The sequence below is a fragment of the Crocodylus siamensis genome, chromosome 3 (genome assembly GCF_052110815.1).
Source record: "Crocodylus siamensis isolate JL-2025a chromosome 3, ASM5211081v1, whole genome shotgun sequence".
NCBI classification, from domain to species: Eukaryota; Metazoa; Chordata; order Crocodylia; family Crocodylidae; genus Crocodylus; species Crocodylus siamensis.
This window is the reverse complement of record NC_143397.1, coordinates 106279972-106297977: the sequence shown is the minus strand read 5'-3', so window position 1 is coordinate 106297977 and position 18006 is coordinate 106279972. Positions and strand designations below refer to the sequence as shown.

Sequence of the window (18006 nt, the reverse complement as noted above, 5' to 3'; positions counted from 1 at the left end):
TCCTACCCTCTCCCATATAAGACGAGCCTTTAGTGCTTGTGGTCTCAAATAGAGTTAAACTGGTTTTGAAAGGCCATTGGACTTTTTGATTTGTTTCTTTATATCCCATCATCTGGGATCATGTGTTTACTGCAACCAAAAAATGCCTCTCTATGCTTCAGTTATGGAAACAGGGACCAAGACTTCTAAAATTAGGAACCTATCATTAATTACCTTATACAACTAAACAAGTGACTAATTTAAAAAAAATGCTGAACATGTCAGTTGCCATTGTCCTCAATGGGAACTGCTGGGTGTGCTCAGCAAACTAGGCTACTTGTTTAGATTACTAAAAGTGGATTTAGAAGCCTAAAATTAGGTTTCTATTTTTAAGTATCTTATCCTGGATCTTGGTTTGCAGAGCTTTGTAGCCAGGCCAGTCAAGCAAAGGTCCAGATGGAGTCCAAGCCAGGGGCAGTTACTGTAGTAAATGACAAAAGTGAAGTCCTTGACTGAAGCTGACCTGAATGAAATTAGAAGAAATTGTGTTGATCTATATATTGATGTGAGCTGTAGTCCCCTTGTAGGTGAAGGAGGCTAGCATAAGCCAACTGCTACCACGCAACAATATAGACTATAGATTTTGAACCAAAATGAGAATTGACATGGAAGGTATACACATAGTTGCATTTGGGAATTGTTTCAAAAGGGCAGCAGCTGTTATATTTTAATTGTTATGTGTGAATGAGATGAGAACGATTCATATTTAGCAAAGCTGTTCCAATTTTAACATTGCTTCATCCAGCTGCTGCCCTTCTAAAATGATTCCAAATGTGTGCGTGTCCTGGAATTGGCTTTCTCACAAGGGTTGGGTTCCTAGCCCTAATCTGTTGACTTTGTAGAGAACTCCTTTAGCTGAAGGTGAATGTGAAGAGTGGATAGCAATGTGACAAAATGGGAAGTAGCTATAGGTTAAGAAAAATAATTGCTTTGCTTGTCTCTGATCTGTGTAATGGCCTCTTTATCTAAGAGCTCAGACAGATGTGCAGCTCCCTGCGGTAACTGGTAATGCTTTTCAGGAAGCATTCTGAGTTGCAATGATCCCCTGGACCAAACAGAAGTTCACTGTTGGTTCCAGGGGGCAGGGGAATCTAGCTGCTACCTGTGAGCCTGCAGCTGGTTTCCCCTAGCAATGGCCTCTTTTCCCTCTCGACCTGTCCCTGTTTCAGAATGGGAAGGAGGGGAGGAAGCAGAGGGAGCTCATTCTAGGGGTTTGCTGGCCAGCACTAGAGGGTGGAGTGGGTGACTTGGAGCTTCCTCCACCTCAGGGGGCTCCAATATACTAGTCCAGTGGTTCCCAACCTTTTCTTGCCGCAACCTGCTTCTGGGAGCAGCGTGTGGAGGCCTGGGGGCTAGGGACCTCCCAACACGTGGCACGGCTTGTCTTTTTGTGGCAGTGCTGCTGGCATTACCTCCACGACCCTCATTTGGGAACCACTGTACTAGTCCCACCTTCCAGTGGGGGCTGAAAAAACCCCAGACCAAACTCCCTCCACTCCCTTTCTCTCCCTACTCCCATTCTGGAAACAGTGACTGGCTGGGAGGCAGCACAGATGCAAGTTACAGAAAACGCCCTGGTCTGAAATGTCTTCATCTGAACCCTCATGCAATTATTGGCCATTTTTGAAGCAGTCTGCAACTACATTTGTGTTTGGTCACAGCTATAGGCTGCTTTTTATGGCCAGATCAGGTGAATATTGTCACTTCTGTCTGTGTCCTTCATGTGTCATAACTGAAATAATTCTTTGAATCATGTCACTGTTACCCACTTAAAACTCAGGTAGCACTGGAGGTTGTGAGGAAATGTGTACATCTGCCTTCCAAAATTTTTATGGAAATATGAGTAGTTTGAAAATCTTGGGTTATGCTCCTTAAAACTAATTCTTTGACTGTTATTTTCTTGAAGCACCAGTATTATTTTTCTAAGTTAAAGGAACATTGTTAATGATAAAATGACCTTAGCCACTAGATGTATTGTTACCTAGACCCATTATTTTAATGTATGTATGATTTTGAATGGTATAATGGGTATAACTCATGTTTGGTTTTAAACATATGTGATTGAATAATTCAGTAAAAAGGGGTCCTTGGTGTGCCTTCTTCCATAATCAGCTAGAACTCTCTGCATGAGTCAGTACTGTCTTGTACATTTATATTGAAAATGGAAGCGCAGAACAATACGATTGTGTTCTGCTCCTAGGAGTGGGATACGACCAGTGAACCTTTTTCCTAGTGTTGTGTTTGCATCATTGACTCTGAATTGCAAATGAAGTAAATCAAAAAGCCACCTTCATTTTTAAGCCCCATGAGAAATCTGGGATGGAGGGAAGTGATGGGGGCGGGGGAGGAATTGCAATCAGTAATTGTTTTCAAATTTTTTGCTGTTGATATTACACAGAGAGTAAAAAAGAAAGGCAAGAACTCGGGCATCCTTTTTTAGAATTGCAATTTAAAAATACATCTTCAGACCTTCTGACTCTCTGTAGGATACAAAAATGTTCCTTAATCTCATTTTTTGAATCCAGTTAGTTGCTGTGGTAACCATGATTGGCCATCTCGGATATTCCTCCATTGCAGTCTTATTGGTTTGTCTATATCTGGTGACCTTTAAAGATGTAAATAGTGTCTGTTTTTTCCTTGATTTTTCTTGGAATACTCTTGCAGACCCTGGAGAATATTACTTTTAGTTTGAATCCTAGATTTATGTAAGAAAGATGGCTTTGATTTCTTCTGCCTTTGTCCTCCAATTTACAGGAGCTAGTGTGTGTTCCTCTGCAATAGTCAAGTATTCAGGAGACTTCATGGCTGTAAATAGACATCTCATTTGATGTAGGCCCAATTGCCTGGGGTTTGACCTCGTTCAAAACAGGCACATTAGTCATTTACATGTGTTGCCCTTCCAAACTGGATTGCTGCTCTTCTCCCAGTTGGCAGCCAGCAAAAACACATCCTTGATGGTTTGTCCCAGGAATGATCTGCAGTAACTGTATAGATACACACAAACATGTTCCGGGACGAAATGGTAGCATGTCCTGTCCCACATGCTTCAGAGGGACTTGAAGTGGGACAGTGGACTTGTATGTCTGTAGGTACCTGGGACAAATGTTTTTTTCCCCCCATGACAAATGCAAAATCTGTTTACAGGCTATGAGTTCCATTTCCTAGTTTCCTCTTTCTTCCTTTAAACTGTATTCATTGTTTTTGAGATGTGCCAAATAGAACCCTTGGAAAATGGTATGGAATGGAAATGGGGAAATGAACTGAACTGGTACAGGATGGTTGGTGGTGAGGTCTGTCTTATGCCACCTTGCCAAGTACCTCAAATGCCACCAGTTGTCATTTCTTCCAATGGGAAGATGATAGTTTAAGTTCTGGTCTCTTTGCCATGAAAATAAGCCTCTGAAAATCAGTCTTGCACTTGTTCCCCAAATTAATACTTTCTCTTGCTTTATATGGGCAGTGGTTATTAGTGTTTGCTGCTGATTAACCATAGTACATCTGTTTTCATGCTGGAGAAGGTACCTGGGGAGTCGGATGCAGGTTGTAGCATGTCAGAATTCCAGTGTCTATATTGAGTCTATGAGTTTTTGTACCTACTACCTAGGGGTTTGGTGAAGTGCAGTTCAGAGGCTTGTCTGTGAAAAGTGGTTTGTAAATTCAAACAAGCACTGAACTTCACTAACCTCATCACCAGAAGCCAACTTCCTACAGCCCAAAACACACTGAATGGATCCTGGCCATGCCATGACGAGACGCACAAAACCTACCAACAATATCTCCACTATGGAGCTATTTTCACAACACAGTACATATCTTCATCAGGGCACCAAATGCTGTGATGGAAAGTATGTGGAGACACTAAGCAACAACTGCATACCAAAATGAGTGCACACCAAAAATCTATCAAAGACAACAACAGAATACCACCTGTCTCCCATCTCTCAGGTCTGATCCTCAAGGGGAATTTACAAACCACTTTTCACAGATGAGCTTGTGAACAGCACTTTATCAATCTCTTAGGTACAGAAACTCATGGACTCAATATAGATTAAACAGTGGAATTCTGATACTACAACCTGCTAGACATCTGACTTCCCAGGTACCTCTCCACTTCTATCTGTGCTGCTACATCCCCCTTTCTTCCCTACCCCAGCCTGTCCCCACCCCCTGATGCTTCCATTTCCATTTTTGCTGACCAACTTTCTTACCTGCATTGCATGCCAGCCTCTGGCTTCTTTACTATTCCTTCCATTCAGAAAGAGCACACACATCAACTGCAGGTGCTTCCTTAGCCTGATGAAGGGTTTTTCAACCCAAAAGCTGGCATCCGGGCAGCTAAGCTAAGCTTACCTGGAGCCTCACAACTTCACTGCAACCAGCAAGCCTAAGTCCTGTCCAAGACATGACGGGTCTGGGATTTCCACAGCCAGGACTCTGTGTATGCATTTGGTGGCAGGAGGTTATGGTGCTTCCTACCTGCCTTTCGCTAGGGGGAGCCTCAGTCCTGGCATTTCCTGGTGCTGCCACACAGCCAGCAGTCCCACTAAGCATCCCTACCCTGGCAGAGTGGAGTTTTAGTGGTCATGCCCAGGACCTGGGGCCTCCTCCTTCCCCATAGCTCCAGCCCATACCTCCAAGTTTGTCCTGGCACAGAAGCTCAGCAGGGACATATTCCTCCCCTGCTGGCTGGTGATGCGGTGAGTGCCCCTTCCAGCTCTGAGAGCAGGGCATTAAATGGTTTTTAAAAAATGGAAAAGGGAAATTGGTGTGGACGGAGTGAGGAGGGTGGCATTCACTCTGTCTGCACCTAGAGTTTGGGCAACCCCAGCAGTGGGAGGTTCGCCTTGAGGAACAGCAGCTGCTCCACCAAACCAGTATCCAAGAAGGTATGTTGGGGTGTCACTACATCCCCAGTGATGCTGAACACCCTCTTGCTTGGAATACTGGTCGGTGGACAGGGCAGGTGTTCCTGGGCAACTGTGGCCAGATCCAACCACATATGGCTTTGGCTTTCCCAGTAGGCCAAGGGGTCGCACAGCAGTGGCTCAACATTCTTGGCAAGATTGGCAGCCACCAAGGCCTGAGTGCTACCTGCCTGATGGTAGGGTCTGGTGCCTCTGGACCCCACCGTGGAAGTCATGCCCTTGGCCCACATTGGCAGTGCCTGTGGTAGAGAGGGAGACTGGCTGGTGGATGGCGTGCTAGCATAGAACAGTGGATCCCCCTCTTCCACATCCCCCCGCCTCCGCTGCTCTGCCTCCCTGACTCTCTTCACCAGCACCTTCATCCACTGAGCTCTGTTAAGGCAGCCTCTGATCCCAATCTCCCCAAGCAAGGCCATCTCATGGATGACCTTCTGTTGCTTAACCAGCCTTTCCAACATCAGGTATGTGGAGTTCCACAGAGTCTCCACATCCTGCATGATTTTGCGCTGTGGGATGTTCAGCTCTGCTTGTTTGTCCCATAGCATCTTGCCCTGCTTGATGCTCCAGTGGAAGTGGTCTGTCACCTTCCTGCATTTTGAAATGCGCTTGCTGGTGGTGCTGGCACTGTCACCGGCAGCCTTGTTCCCCTCCATCACCCTGTCCCCCTCCCTCACCCTGATTAAGAGGTAGAACTTGTGTGCCACACAACGGAAGCCAACAAAGGTGACATTATGGACCACCTTGATCATATTGGCCCCATAGTTGGAGACTGTGAACCCGTGGGTGAGCTTGCCCTGCCCAACAACCCACCCTGCACCAAATGGTTCATGGCCCCCATGATCTCTGTTGCCACGTGAGACTCCTCCATCACCTCAGCTTGAAGGAGAGCCCACCGACAGCCTGACTGGTCACACCAGTACCCTGTGAGGGAGAGGTAGGTGTGATCTCCACCCCAGCTGCTCTAGATGTCCAAGGTGAAGTGTAAGTCTACTTGTGGACCTGCCTTGAGGGAAGAGCTGTGCAAGTCCTCCCTGCATGCTTCATGGGGGGGCACCACTGTCTTGCTCAAGGTGGTGTATCTGGGCACTTCATAGGATGGGGCCATGAGCCACCTGAACCCTGACCGCTCAACTAAGGAGAAAGGCTAGCCATCAACAGCAAGCATCTCCTCAGTGCTCTAGGTGATCTTGCTCACCCTTGCAACGCTCCCCTCCCCGCTTCTATCCCACTGTTCCAGGGTAGCCTGCCTCTGCTTTGGGGGGATGGGGGCTTTGGAGAGAGGGATATTTCCCTTTGGGAACACTCTCGCTGGTGCCAGGCTGAGGAGGAGCAAGAGGAAGGGAGAGATGCCTTTGGAGATGCATCTGCATCCCTGTGGTATTCGTGCTTTGTTCCCTTGCCCTGGCTGGTTTTGGCTCAGCAGTGCAGGCAGGTAGTGTATGTGGGATCATCTGCCAGTTCAAAATGATCCCAGACCACACTACCCGCCTGCTTCTGGGGTGCAGGTGCACATGTGGATGCTGTGCTTTCCTCCTCAGCAGGCAGAGGTACAGCAACAGGAGTAGACTCAGCTGAGCTGCTTGCCTCTGCAGCCTCGACCTTAGCTTCCTCTGAAGTGCCTTCTGGGGAAGGAGACCTGGCTCTAGGAGAAACTTGAGAAGTGTGGTGCACAAACTCAGATTCCCCCTCCTTCCTGAGAATTTCCCTTGCTATGGCACTCGGATCCAGATCCAGCTCCAGCTCCCAGCTCTGGCGCTGCAAGTCTCAGCATGAGAAGTGAAATGGAGGTGGAGGAGACCGTTGTGCTGGTGCTGCTACTTGTTGTCATGGTGGGGCGGGGGGTTATGGCTGGTGCTCTTGAGGGGATGCAGACTCAGGCACAGGCAGTGGCACTGGCACTGCTCCCCTCTCCTTGCCACCTGTAGAATTGGAAACCTCATCCCTGCTAGTTGTAGGAAAGAGGCTGCATCTCAGTTGGGGGGAGGGGGGAATTTACACCTCTCCCTCTGCTCCTCCTTTTGCCCCTCCCTGAAGGCTTGCCAGCTGCCTTTCCACCACGCTGCATGGTGTGTTTCATAGTGTCTTGTCTTTATAAAGATATATAAATGTATATGTGCTTTCCTATATAAATTCTATATTATATGCTGCAAGATATAAATGTATAAAAATATATAAATGTATCTGCCTTCCTATATAAATTCTGTAGTGTAATATCCAATATAATTATGAAATTGAAAACAATAAATCAATATAATAATAAAATAAAAGGGTCTAAAAAGAAAGCAAAAAGGTATTGCGGAATTCCACTTGCTAGGCTAGGAAATCAAGTCAATGGTAGTAGTAGCCTTTGTTGTCTAATGCTCTTGAGCTTCTGGAAGATAGCTCAGTAACAGTCAGACCCCAAGGCAGAAAACAGGCCAGTTCAAACAATGCTGCCTTTTATGATGTTTTTGCATCCCTCCCCCAGAGCACTGGGATTGGAAGGGACCTCAGGGAAGGATCACAGTCACTGGCCAGCTCTACAGTCAATATGAGAGCAGTGCTTTCCCACTCCGCACCTCCTTCTCCTTACTTTCTGTTTTCCTGCAGGAAAGCCCAGCTTGAGCTTCAAAACCCAAAACATTTCAAAACTTTCAAAAAGTTTCAACTGCTCTCATTTCATTTTGAGGCTGTTTCAAAGCTCTTCATTTTGTTTCAATTTCATTGTTTCAAGCTCAGAATGAGTCTAAGTGAAACAGCTGGCGAAATTTTGCGCAGCCCTAGTTGACACTAATTTCAGCACTCCCAAAGAACTGTGCATGACATGCCATGGTTGTCCACTCATCTACTTTAGCAGAGTTTAACTCTTCCACTGAAGTCATTGCAGCACCTCCAGTGTCACTATCACTATCTGTAGAATCACTTGCACTACTTATTGGTTCATTTCAGAATCCAACTGAGGCAAATCTGATTCACAACTACTTGACCCACATTCTCTTTTTGCAAAAGGATGGTTTTACCAATGAGTCTATGGGCAAGGACAACTTATCACACTGCATCTTCTTCACTAATTGTGCTTCTGACTGATTCTCCAGAAGCAAGAGATTTTGAGAAATAGAAATAAGCTTAATGGTGTGTTCCTTTGTTAGTCTATTCCTCTTTTTTGTCTTGGTAGAACTGAAAGCCTTGTAGTTCCGTTCACAAGAAGCTGCTGTTGGTGGAAAGCCCAGGATCCTTAGACCAATCCTGGACAACAGTCCCATGTTACAGTATCCTTTCCACCATGTGAGAGGAGGCATATATTATCTGCTGCCCACCAAATGATGTCTTTGCTCCAAAGTTTTTCTTTTGTGCGGTACTCAGCAATGTCTGTCATCGTAGCTATTTCATCAGTGCTGGGTACATTCTTAGCTTCTTCAATAATTTTATCAAGAGCAGTAGGTAATTACTCTTTTGATAAACGTTGTCCTCAGTGTTGAGGATCCAAAAGGTTTGCTGTGAGATGAACTGCATGAGCAAAACTCAGATCTCTTAGTAAACATTTGTTTTACTATTTCTTTTTTGGATAGAGGTGAAGAAGGCAACAGTACGATTAGATTTTCAATCAGTGGTCTGAATATTTCTGGAACATTTGAAAGGCTTGGTGCATCTCCTTCAAATTTCTTGATAGCCGCTGAAATGGGTAGTAGCTAATCGAATCCTCCTTGAACTCGAACACAGAATACATCATTGTTGAGAATCTGCTTCCGAATGTTCACGGGAATAACGTGGGATACTGTGTCATCTATTGAAGCACACTGGAAACAGTTCTTTGTGCGCAGCAAGCTATGTAAAAACTTTGTAGCTGAGCCTCATCTAGTTTCTCCTGGCAACAGAAGTGCACTTCCCTTCCCCTGCTTCTCTTTCTGTAATTTCTTCAAAGCCTGATTAGGAACATGATGGTTGTCGAATACCTTCACAATTGCTTTGCAGTTTGCCAATATTGTCTTCATTGTTTTCACACTTACTGTGTCCTTTGCCATGATTCAGCCCATGAGCAAGACGGCTAAATACTATTAATGAAGATACTTTACCTTTAATATTTGCCATGCAGCTTTCATGTTACTCGCATTATCATTGGTGAGGGCTTGTACCCTAGAGGGACCTGCACTTTCAGTCTCTTCACTCATTAATTTGGCTGTATTCACCAGTATGAGAAGATTTGGTAACAATTGCTTTCAGGAATATTGGTTCAGGTGTAGCAATGTTCAGCAAAGGATTTCCTTGTATATCAGTCCATCCATCTGACATCAGAGTCGGTGATTCTGCTTGACCAGTCCTTTGAGTAATCATTGTTTGAACTCTGTCATAGTCTCTATCTAAGAGAGAATGTGAGAACCAAATAACATGATGGTAACCTATATGATGGGCAAATTAGTTCCTTCCAGTATTGATTTTCAGTTATGGGAAAAGGTATACCACTTGCAAATTTAGCTTGAGCTAATGTCTCACCTATTTTTTCTTGATCTTCTTTTGACATTTTTTCCACAAAGCTTAATAAAAAAGCTTGACTGTCTTGAATGGCTACTCCTGATGGATTGCATATCTGGTGCCAGTGATCTTGAAAGTGAGGGTCCTGCTGCTTCTTACCCCAGATCTGGTAGCTCAACATTTTCATTTTCCATTTTTTGCAAATCTGCTATTTCACTTGAGCTATCATGTTCCTGCAACAAAAGGGGGAAAATATTTTTATTTTAGCCTATTCTAGCTGGCCTCATCCATCAGAAGAAGCAGCGGCAGAGAGTTTGCTTCCCCCCTCCCTACCAGCAAGAACGTTATGTTGCTCAGCTTGCTGCTCAGTTGCCCTGGGACTGCAGAACCAAAGGACAGTATAGTCTGGCCTCTGCCATCAGCCAGATGACTAAATTCACTCTGTTGCATTGAAATAGTTAACTATTCATCCATTACGTAATTTTTAAACAAAATATTGTTAAGCCTAGGCCACTTTGGGTGCTTAGTGCAAGCAGAAAAGCAGGATACAAATATTTTAAATAAATAAATAAATAATAGCCCAGAGTTGCATGAACAACTTTTAAACTTACAGTGTTTTAAAACAATAAAGATGCTAGTCTATACTCTGTGTTGTTTAACATATTAATTTGTTTACTTGTGTAGGATTCCTGAAGTAGACTTTTCTCAGGCTGTTGTTCCACAACTTCGTTATATTAGCTTTTTCTATATGGCTTGTACTCTTTCAGGACAGTTTCTACCCGTTATTAAATGTTTCTTCCTTGCTGCATTGTTAGCATACTTCTGCCTGCAATATTTACATCTGTCAACTTCCTTCCTTCAGTGGCTTGAACTTCACTATAATGATGCCACACACTAGTTTTTTTTTTTTCTGATTAGGCATTATTATAACTAATTCAGACCAAAAGTACTAAAAACCTAACAGATGTTATGCAAACACTTCCAATTTCTCCAACTCAAAAAAAAAAAAATGACACACTGCTCTGTGTGTTTGCTGAACTGAGTGAAACAAAAAATTATCATGGTTTTAGTTTTGGTTTTGCTTTCACTTGCAGTCTGACATGAAATAAGAATTTTAGTTTTGGTTTTGATTTGACTTGCACAGCCAATTAGGTGATTTCATAACTTGAGTTTTGTTTTGGATTATGTGAGTCTATTTACCATCCTGTTTACAAACCAATAAAACATATATGTACTCTCCCACACTTCCTACGGATAATCACCTGAAAAACATTAATTACAACTTTGAAACTGCCAAGCTTGCCTAATATTGTATTGATATCCATTCATTGTTACTAATGAATGTTAGGAAACAATTAATTTCTTAGAAATGGAAAATTTCCCATGGAAAAATAAAGCACTGAAAAATTTTCCACCCCACATCTCTGTAGCCCAGATGTGGTTGTGAGGGCAGTGACTTGCTGGTTGTTTTTAGGCTTGAATCAACACACCGCCACCTACAAAATAACTGTTATTCTTCTTAACTGTTACTACTGATTATGTTAAAAGAAAAGTTCTGTGGGCTAAACTTCACAGGTTGATGTGAAACAAATATTGGGGTGAGGAAGATGACCGCTATAAATGGTTGCTGGGATGATAAAATGAGTTCAGGGCATTTCCGGAACTTGAGCTTTCAATCCTGCCCTTCCCAAAAGATTCAGGCCCTATCCCTATCCAGCTGCTAATCCCTTCAGATTCCTTCAAATGCTTTTTGCATAGTGCAGACTGACAAGTATCATCTGTCTTGTGAGTTACTTACGCATTTGCCAAGTTTGTCATGTCTGAGTAGAAGCTTGCCCATAAAACAGCCAGTAAGCTTCAAGTCCAGATAACATCTGTTGTAGTTTTAACTCTTCTGCTGACTCCTGTTAAGAGTTATAAAATGTGCATAAATATTATTAACCAAGGTCTCATGTATTTGTCATAGCAGCAACAATTATTCATTTTACAGCTAAGGTAACTAAGGTTCTTGAAACATTTTCATTGAAGGTGCCATGGGATATGATCTCTGATCCCAACAGTCATGCTCCTTGCTATGCCCTATGTGCCATTAGCTGATTATCAGCCCCAGACCTGGACTGCACTGGGCCAGTTTGAGACCCTGGTGCAGTCCCTATTCTGGGGCCAAGAATCAGCTGATTGCTAGCCTTGGTGCCAGACCTGCCACACATTTGGTTTGAAGCACCATACAGACCATTTTGAATAACATTTTTATGATTGGTTTGTCATTTTATAGTGCCTTAAATTAGGTGCCCATGTAGCAACCTTGCCATATATGCTGTGATTACCTTGTTAATATGGCAAAAATGTAAGATATAGAGGGGGTTTGAGAGTACTCAGTGACTTCAGGCAGTCAGGAACGGGATAGAACACCAGACTCAAATATGGTATTCATTGTGCCATTGTGCCTTTCAGAAGAAAGGGGCCAAATTATTTTTTTATTTTTTTTAACCCATACTAACAGTGTGGGTCTTTGTTTTCTAGAGACAAGGGCACATATTGCTTATCATGAATCTGCTACTTCATCCAAACCGATGCTTGTGGTTCACCCTCTATCTGTGCTGCATGAAGTAGTGCCATGTAGGGTTGTCTGAAATGGTTCTAAACAAGTTTATCCCAGGCAGAGAGCACTGTGCTCTTTCCAATACCTGAGGTAGGTTGGATAGCTGCATGGTGTACTGCATTGTAAAATGTGAGATGTTCCTAGTTCAAGTAGTAGAGGCCCATGCGTTTATATTCGGAGGTTCTGGGTTCGATTCTTGCAGAGAACCCAGACATAGATGTCATTTATTTTTCCAGATAACTTTGACAGGAGCAGAACTCAGAATCCTGGTATAACTAGTGTTCTAGTACAACCTCATAAGTAGTTATATAGTAGTATTGTGGCTCTCCTTATGGGGCAGTAGACAGTGGCATGCTATCTCCTACTTCTAAGGCCATGATAGCAGCATTGTCAAGATAATAATCTGCATCTCATTGAAAATGGAAAGACAGTGCTTGAACTTGGAGGAATAATTACCTCAGTGAATGTTGTTTTAAAACCTAAGTCACTAAAGCATTCTTTACTTGTAGTTCCCTTCAATTTAGTCTGGAATTTTTGATGTGTTGACCTGATAGAAAACAGGTGGCTGTGTTACCATTTTAGGTGTAGTTTGCTTCAGACTACACAAGACACTGCGCATTTTCCTTTGAGAGCTGCTTTTCAACATAATGTACTCCCTTTTGCCCTGATACTTTTTCAGCATCTTTATGTAGTTGCATCTTAAAGAATGCAAGTAATAAAGACTGCACAGTACTTTAACAATCAAATATTAAGCAAAATAAAAAGCATTTAAAAGAAACTTTTTTTTGGCTTCTAGGCTGAGGGTTCTCAATCTTTTATAGAGTGTGGGCCACGATAAAAATGACAGATTGTGCCATAGGCTATCTCCTCACTTGGTCGTGACCTCATAATATCCTTCTGGCAACTGCAATAACTGTTTACATTGAAAATTAACATAAGTATAGTTAAAATAGAACTGCATTTTCAGAATGTTGTTTAGCAGCTGAACACAAAAAGGAAAGCCAAGACTGTGCAGCCAGTAAGCTGTGTGAACCACTGGGTGCATCTACATTTGCACTTTACTGCAGTTGGCTAATTAGCTCCACAGTAGTGTCATAGTCTATGTGTGTGTCGGTATTCAGGCACTGTAAATTCATTAACTCCGCCGTAGAATAGTACTGCTGGGAACAGTTCTATCCTACAGCGCAGTATTTTACTGCACTGAAATGCCTGTAGATGGTCATAGGGGCTGATTCAGGCACCAGGGTGCTGAAGTGTGGTGACTGCCTGTTGCCTGCCCTCGCACTTTAGCACCTTTGTGTCCCAGCCAACCCCTCTGCCATTTCAGTGGTTGTCCTCTGGCTGATAGCTTCTTCTGATATGTCCCTACCTGGCAAGGGCAACAGCAAGTGGGATTGCTCAGCAGTAGATCCACTGGCTCTGCTCTTCCTCCTCAGCCAACTTTGTGAGCTGTAGGTGTGCGTAGGGTTTGGACCACCTGGTCTGCGGTTCTGAAACCCCATTCTCTCTCCCTTCTGCTGGACCTCTGTGGCCAGAGGGGGACACGACTGGGCTGTGAAGGTATGAGAACAAGGGACTGGCCTTATTGCATACAAATATTTCATAGATTGTTGCTGGAAAATCTTCTGAGCTGGGTGGCATCTTTTGTTGGACCTTCTATTCATCTGCTTTTTGAAATAGACTTAACCAAACTTTTGGTATCACAGTGCCCTTACTTGGGTCTCTGGGAGATGAGCAGACACTAGAGTTCTAGTGTCTCTGTAATTTAGCATGTTTCAGCAGTCATTTGGTATACGTAGTTTTTATCTGGTTCCACCCACATAGTTTCCATGAGGGCATTTGGTGCACTGAATGAGGTACACTACATTCTAAGATATATGTGACCCATATGTTGATGTTTTATTGTGAGGAATGTTGATTGTTGTGGCAATAGAAATGAGTTGATAGGTCTTGCATTTCTTGCTAAGGCAGGCCTAGGTCTCATTAGGCACCTATTGATCGGGGGGGGTTACTTCTGATGAGGAGCTGTACAAAGTTAGGGGGCTGTTTAAAGGCCAGGGGGTAGGTGGAGGTGTGATGACAATATTCCTCTCAAGGTCTGGTCCTTTTCACATACAGGCTGCAACTGATGAGTCTTCTAATTGATTCAATTATGGGATGGAGGTCACAACCTAGAGTGTGTAGCTAGTTGGTGGTTTCTTCTCGTGTTGTAGATTTCATAGATTTCATAGGCATTAGGGCTGGAAGGGACCTCAGGAGATCCTCAAGTCCAGCCACCCGCCCAAAGGGCAGGAAGTCAGCTGGGGTCATAGGATCCCAGCAAGATAAGCATCCAGTTTACTCTTGGAGGTGTTCAGTGTTGGTGCTTGAGCCACCTCTGATGGCAGGTGGTTCCAGACCTTGGGGACTCGGATAGTAAAGAAATTCTTCCTTATGTCCAGCCTGGAATAGTCTTGCAGTAGTTTATAACTGTTCAACCTCAGGGTACTCTGGTGAACAGATGTTCCCCCAGATCCTGGTGGTCACCACCGATAAACTTATAGGTGGCTGTAACAGGAGTGCCACTTTCAGAGCCTCTCCGGACGTGCGGCTCCGCCCTCCTGCAATGAGCCGATCGCCCGCTTACTCTCGCTTGCCACGCCTTGATCTTGCTTATAATTGATGAATGATTGGAATTAGCGGGAAGCTGCCCATTTTTGTGCGCCCCGACAACGGGGCGCCGTCTGCGGCTCCTTTTCCTCCCCTGCACCACAGCCCAAGCCTCGCAGATGGTGCTGGTGTGATCTATCTTGGGCCATGGTATTAGGTCCCGGCCCTTTGTTTGCCTTCGGGGCTCCTCGCTGCCCCCTCTCACTCCTGGGGCTCCTCGCTGCCCCCTCTCACTCCTGGGGCTGGGCCAACGCGCCCCAAGCAAAGCTGTGCCCTCTCTGGCACCACTCGCTGTGGCCACTGGGCACCAGGAACCCCCAGATTATTGGGGAGCTCCCGTGAGGCCACCTCACACCCCTACAGCCTCACCCAGTCCTCCAGTCAAACAAGACACAAACGCAAAGCCTCCAGGCTACAACATAAAAGCTAGACCATTCTGGTCCAAAAAAATAGAAATCTCTCGTTACCAAAGAGAGAGAGAGAGAGAGAGCTCATCCACCCCCAGCAGGGACTGGGTGTTCCAACCATCCAAGCTCTCCCCTCGCCCAGGCTGAGTTCCTCCTCCCTCGGCTGCTGGAGGGGAACTGCCCTCCTGGCCTTCTGCCTGGGCTTAAGAAGGGCTAAGCTCCACCCCTTCCTGGCTCTAGGCTTCCCTGGTTGCTAGGGCAACCAGCACCTGCGCAGTCCTGGTGACTTGCAGCTGTGCTTCCCCTTTTCCGCCACTAGGGGTCTCTCCCAAGCCATTTCTGCTCTCAGTCGCAGAGCACCTGAGAGCCCTGCAACAGTGGCCATCAGATCACCCCTGTAATAGGTTGCTGTGGCTATTTGGGTGGCTTTCTAAGATATGGTTTATTTTTCTGCTGGAGTATCCTTTCTGGGCAAAAGCCCTCAGATACTACTGTATCTGTTGCTTTTTGGAGAATATTGTGACACCCATCTCACCAAACTGAAAACTGCCCTTACTCCCTGACCTTGTCCAACCATACAGTTGTCCAATGGAGAACACCACCCATAGAAATTTTTGCCCCTCACATATGTCCTGGACCATCATGGCTACATCACGTCAGCACTACCAAACCAAGGCACAGTCATTTCTGTAAATGACAGAGCTGGGCATAGAATTTTGGAGTCCCTATTCCTAATTTTCTGACTCGGCTCACTTACTTTCTTTAGTAACCTGCTAACTGCAAAGATATTTTTCTTCATGAAATGCTTAAGCCACAGAATTCATATGAAAATAACTTGAGGAATCTTAAGTAGGGTAGTTCCTATGTGAGAATCTGTGGTTTGGAAAAGAGCTAAAGAGTTTCCAGGGAGGTGTAATAGAAGGAGAAAGACCAGAAATGGCTAGTAGATAGCAAAGTTGCCATTAAAAAGGTTAGCTTGATTAGCAAAACATCAAGACCATTAAAAAGGAGAGATGATCCTTAACACCTGTGAAGTGAAGAACAAGAGCCATTAAGTCAATTGACTCCCTCAGCTGCCTGAATAGTAATACCACCACTGCTGCTCGGTGGAGGAGGAACTGGAGCAAAATGCTTCTATCCCAGACAGAAAATCTGTCTGGTGACAGTTTTCTGGACACACATTTTGGGATTCAGCTAGTGTTTGAGTTTCCAGGGAGAAGAGTTCTTCAGAGCTGGTCCATCTTCCTTGGGGTAACTAATTAACTGACCAAAGGCATGGCGACAATTCCTAAATGGTTCAGGGATGTTCTTCAGTGGTGTAACAAGCTGAGCTGGTGCCCAGGGCAGAAAAGCGGGGTAGAGGACAGACGATGGCATGCAGTTCCCAGAGCTGGGACCACATGTCTTGTCTTTTTGTACATAGAGGACTCTTGTCTCCAGCAGTAGCAGTCTGGCCCCTATGCCAACACTAAATGAGAACTTTAAAAACTCTGAATGCAACAAGTATATGTTGTGCCACACCAACCAGGACTAGACTATCTTTTTAAGTAAGAAACTTAAGACTTGTTGGGTTTAATAAAAGGGAGATACATAGTAAGCAAAGGCATAATTAGGCTGTAGATCTCTCCGCCACAGGTTGGTATTGAGGCCAAGAATTTAGCAGGATTCAAAGAATTAAACATTCATGTGGATAGTAAGAATGCCTGCAACCTTATTGAGTAAGTAATAAAAAAGAGAAACTCTCTTGCAGTGGGGCTGAGAGCAGCTATTAGTTGATGGGGGTAGAAAAATACTTTAGGTGAGCACGGTATTCTTTTAAAGGGTTTCCTGAACCTTCCCCTGGTATTTTTGCACGTAAGGGATAGATACGGAGTTAGGCAGCGCACCGCCAGGATCTAGTATAGCGGTTGCTGTATTCCCAGAAAACTCTGATCATATTGTTCCTTCTCACAGCTGCAAACAAGCTAATGGGAGGAGATGCCTCTGTCTGTTGCAGAGCTGTTACACCCAGTTGGTATTGGATAAACAGTTTAAAAATAGCTTATGCATGATTTGAGCTTGGTTGATTTGGTCCTGTCATTTACTGTCCAGGGTGTGGAGAGCAGTTGGGTATTTGTAGTGTGATGGGATAAACACACAAGGGAACTTGCTTATTTCAGTCTTCAGTGAAGTGTTTGACCTCAGTAGTTCTCTCCCTCTGTGGTGCATGTGGTTTTTCTTTTTAAAAAACAAAGAGTATTTTCTTTTCGTCATGGATATAGTCTCATGTATTTTGATGCATGAAGAATGATCAAAGAAAGGCTAGGGGGAGGAGCAATAACTTTAAAGAGTCTAGCACTTTATTGTAAACTAGATGGTGAATTTAAGCAATTGTTATTGGATAAATTGAAGGTAGAAGGACAAAGACCCAAGCATAGATGCAAGGTACCAGTCTGCTATAGTATGAGATACAATGGGCTTGATTTGACATTTTCTTACCCAATTTCAACTCTACAGATTCACTGTAAGGTCAGCGGAGTTACCATGGTCCAAAACCAGTGTAATGGAAGGAGAATCACAGCCAGTGTCTGTTTGTAATGCAATCGGCTGAGAAGACAAATATTAGATATTCCAACTAGTATTTTTTTTTTCTATCAACAGGATCAACTTTATGTAGCTATGACCTACAGCCATCTGAGTACACTACAGATCCCAAAGCCTCTGAGTTGTGTCCTAAGCTCCCAGTTCCAGAGAGGTAAATTTAACTAATTTACACTAATTGCTTGCATTTCATTTCTTTTTCTTTCTTTATATTTTAACAGCTTAAGTTAAGACAGAAAGAATAGTGTCACTTGCACCTGTTATTTTAACAAGTTACTTCTTTTAGTACAAAGGTCACTTTCAAAAAGACGCTATCAGTACTTTTTTAAAAAAAAAATCTCTTGCTTAGCAGTGT

General features: G+C 44.1%; 1 protein-coding gene across 2 annotated transcripts in view; it reads left to right on the top strand.

Moving 5' to 3' along the window:
* The window catches only part of SLC44A1 (solute carrier family 44 member 1), a 118800-nt gene that overhangs the window by 55948 nt on the left and 44846 nt on the right, over positions 1-18006 (top strand). For both annotated transcript variants that reach the window (XM_090038921.1, XM_090038920.1), the window contains exon 5: positions 17712-17805. In XM_090038921.1, coding sequence (XP_089895047.1) covers positions 17712-17805 — 94 coding nt within the window. The remainder of the gene's footprint in view (positions 1-17711; positions 17806-18006) is intronic.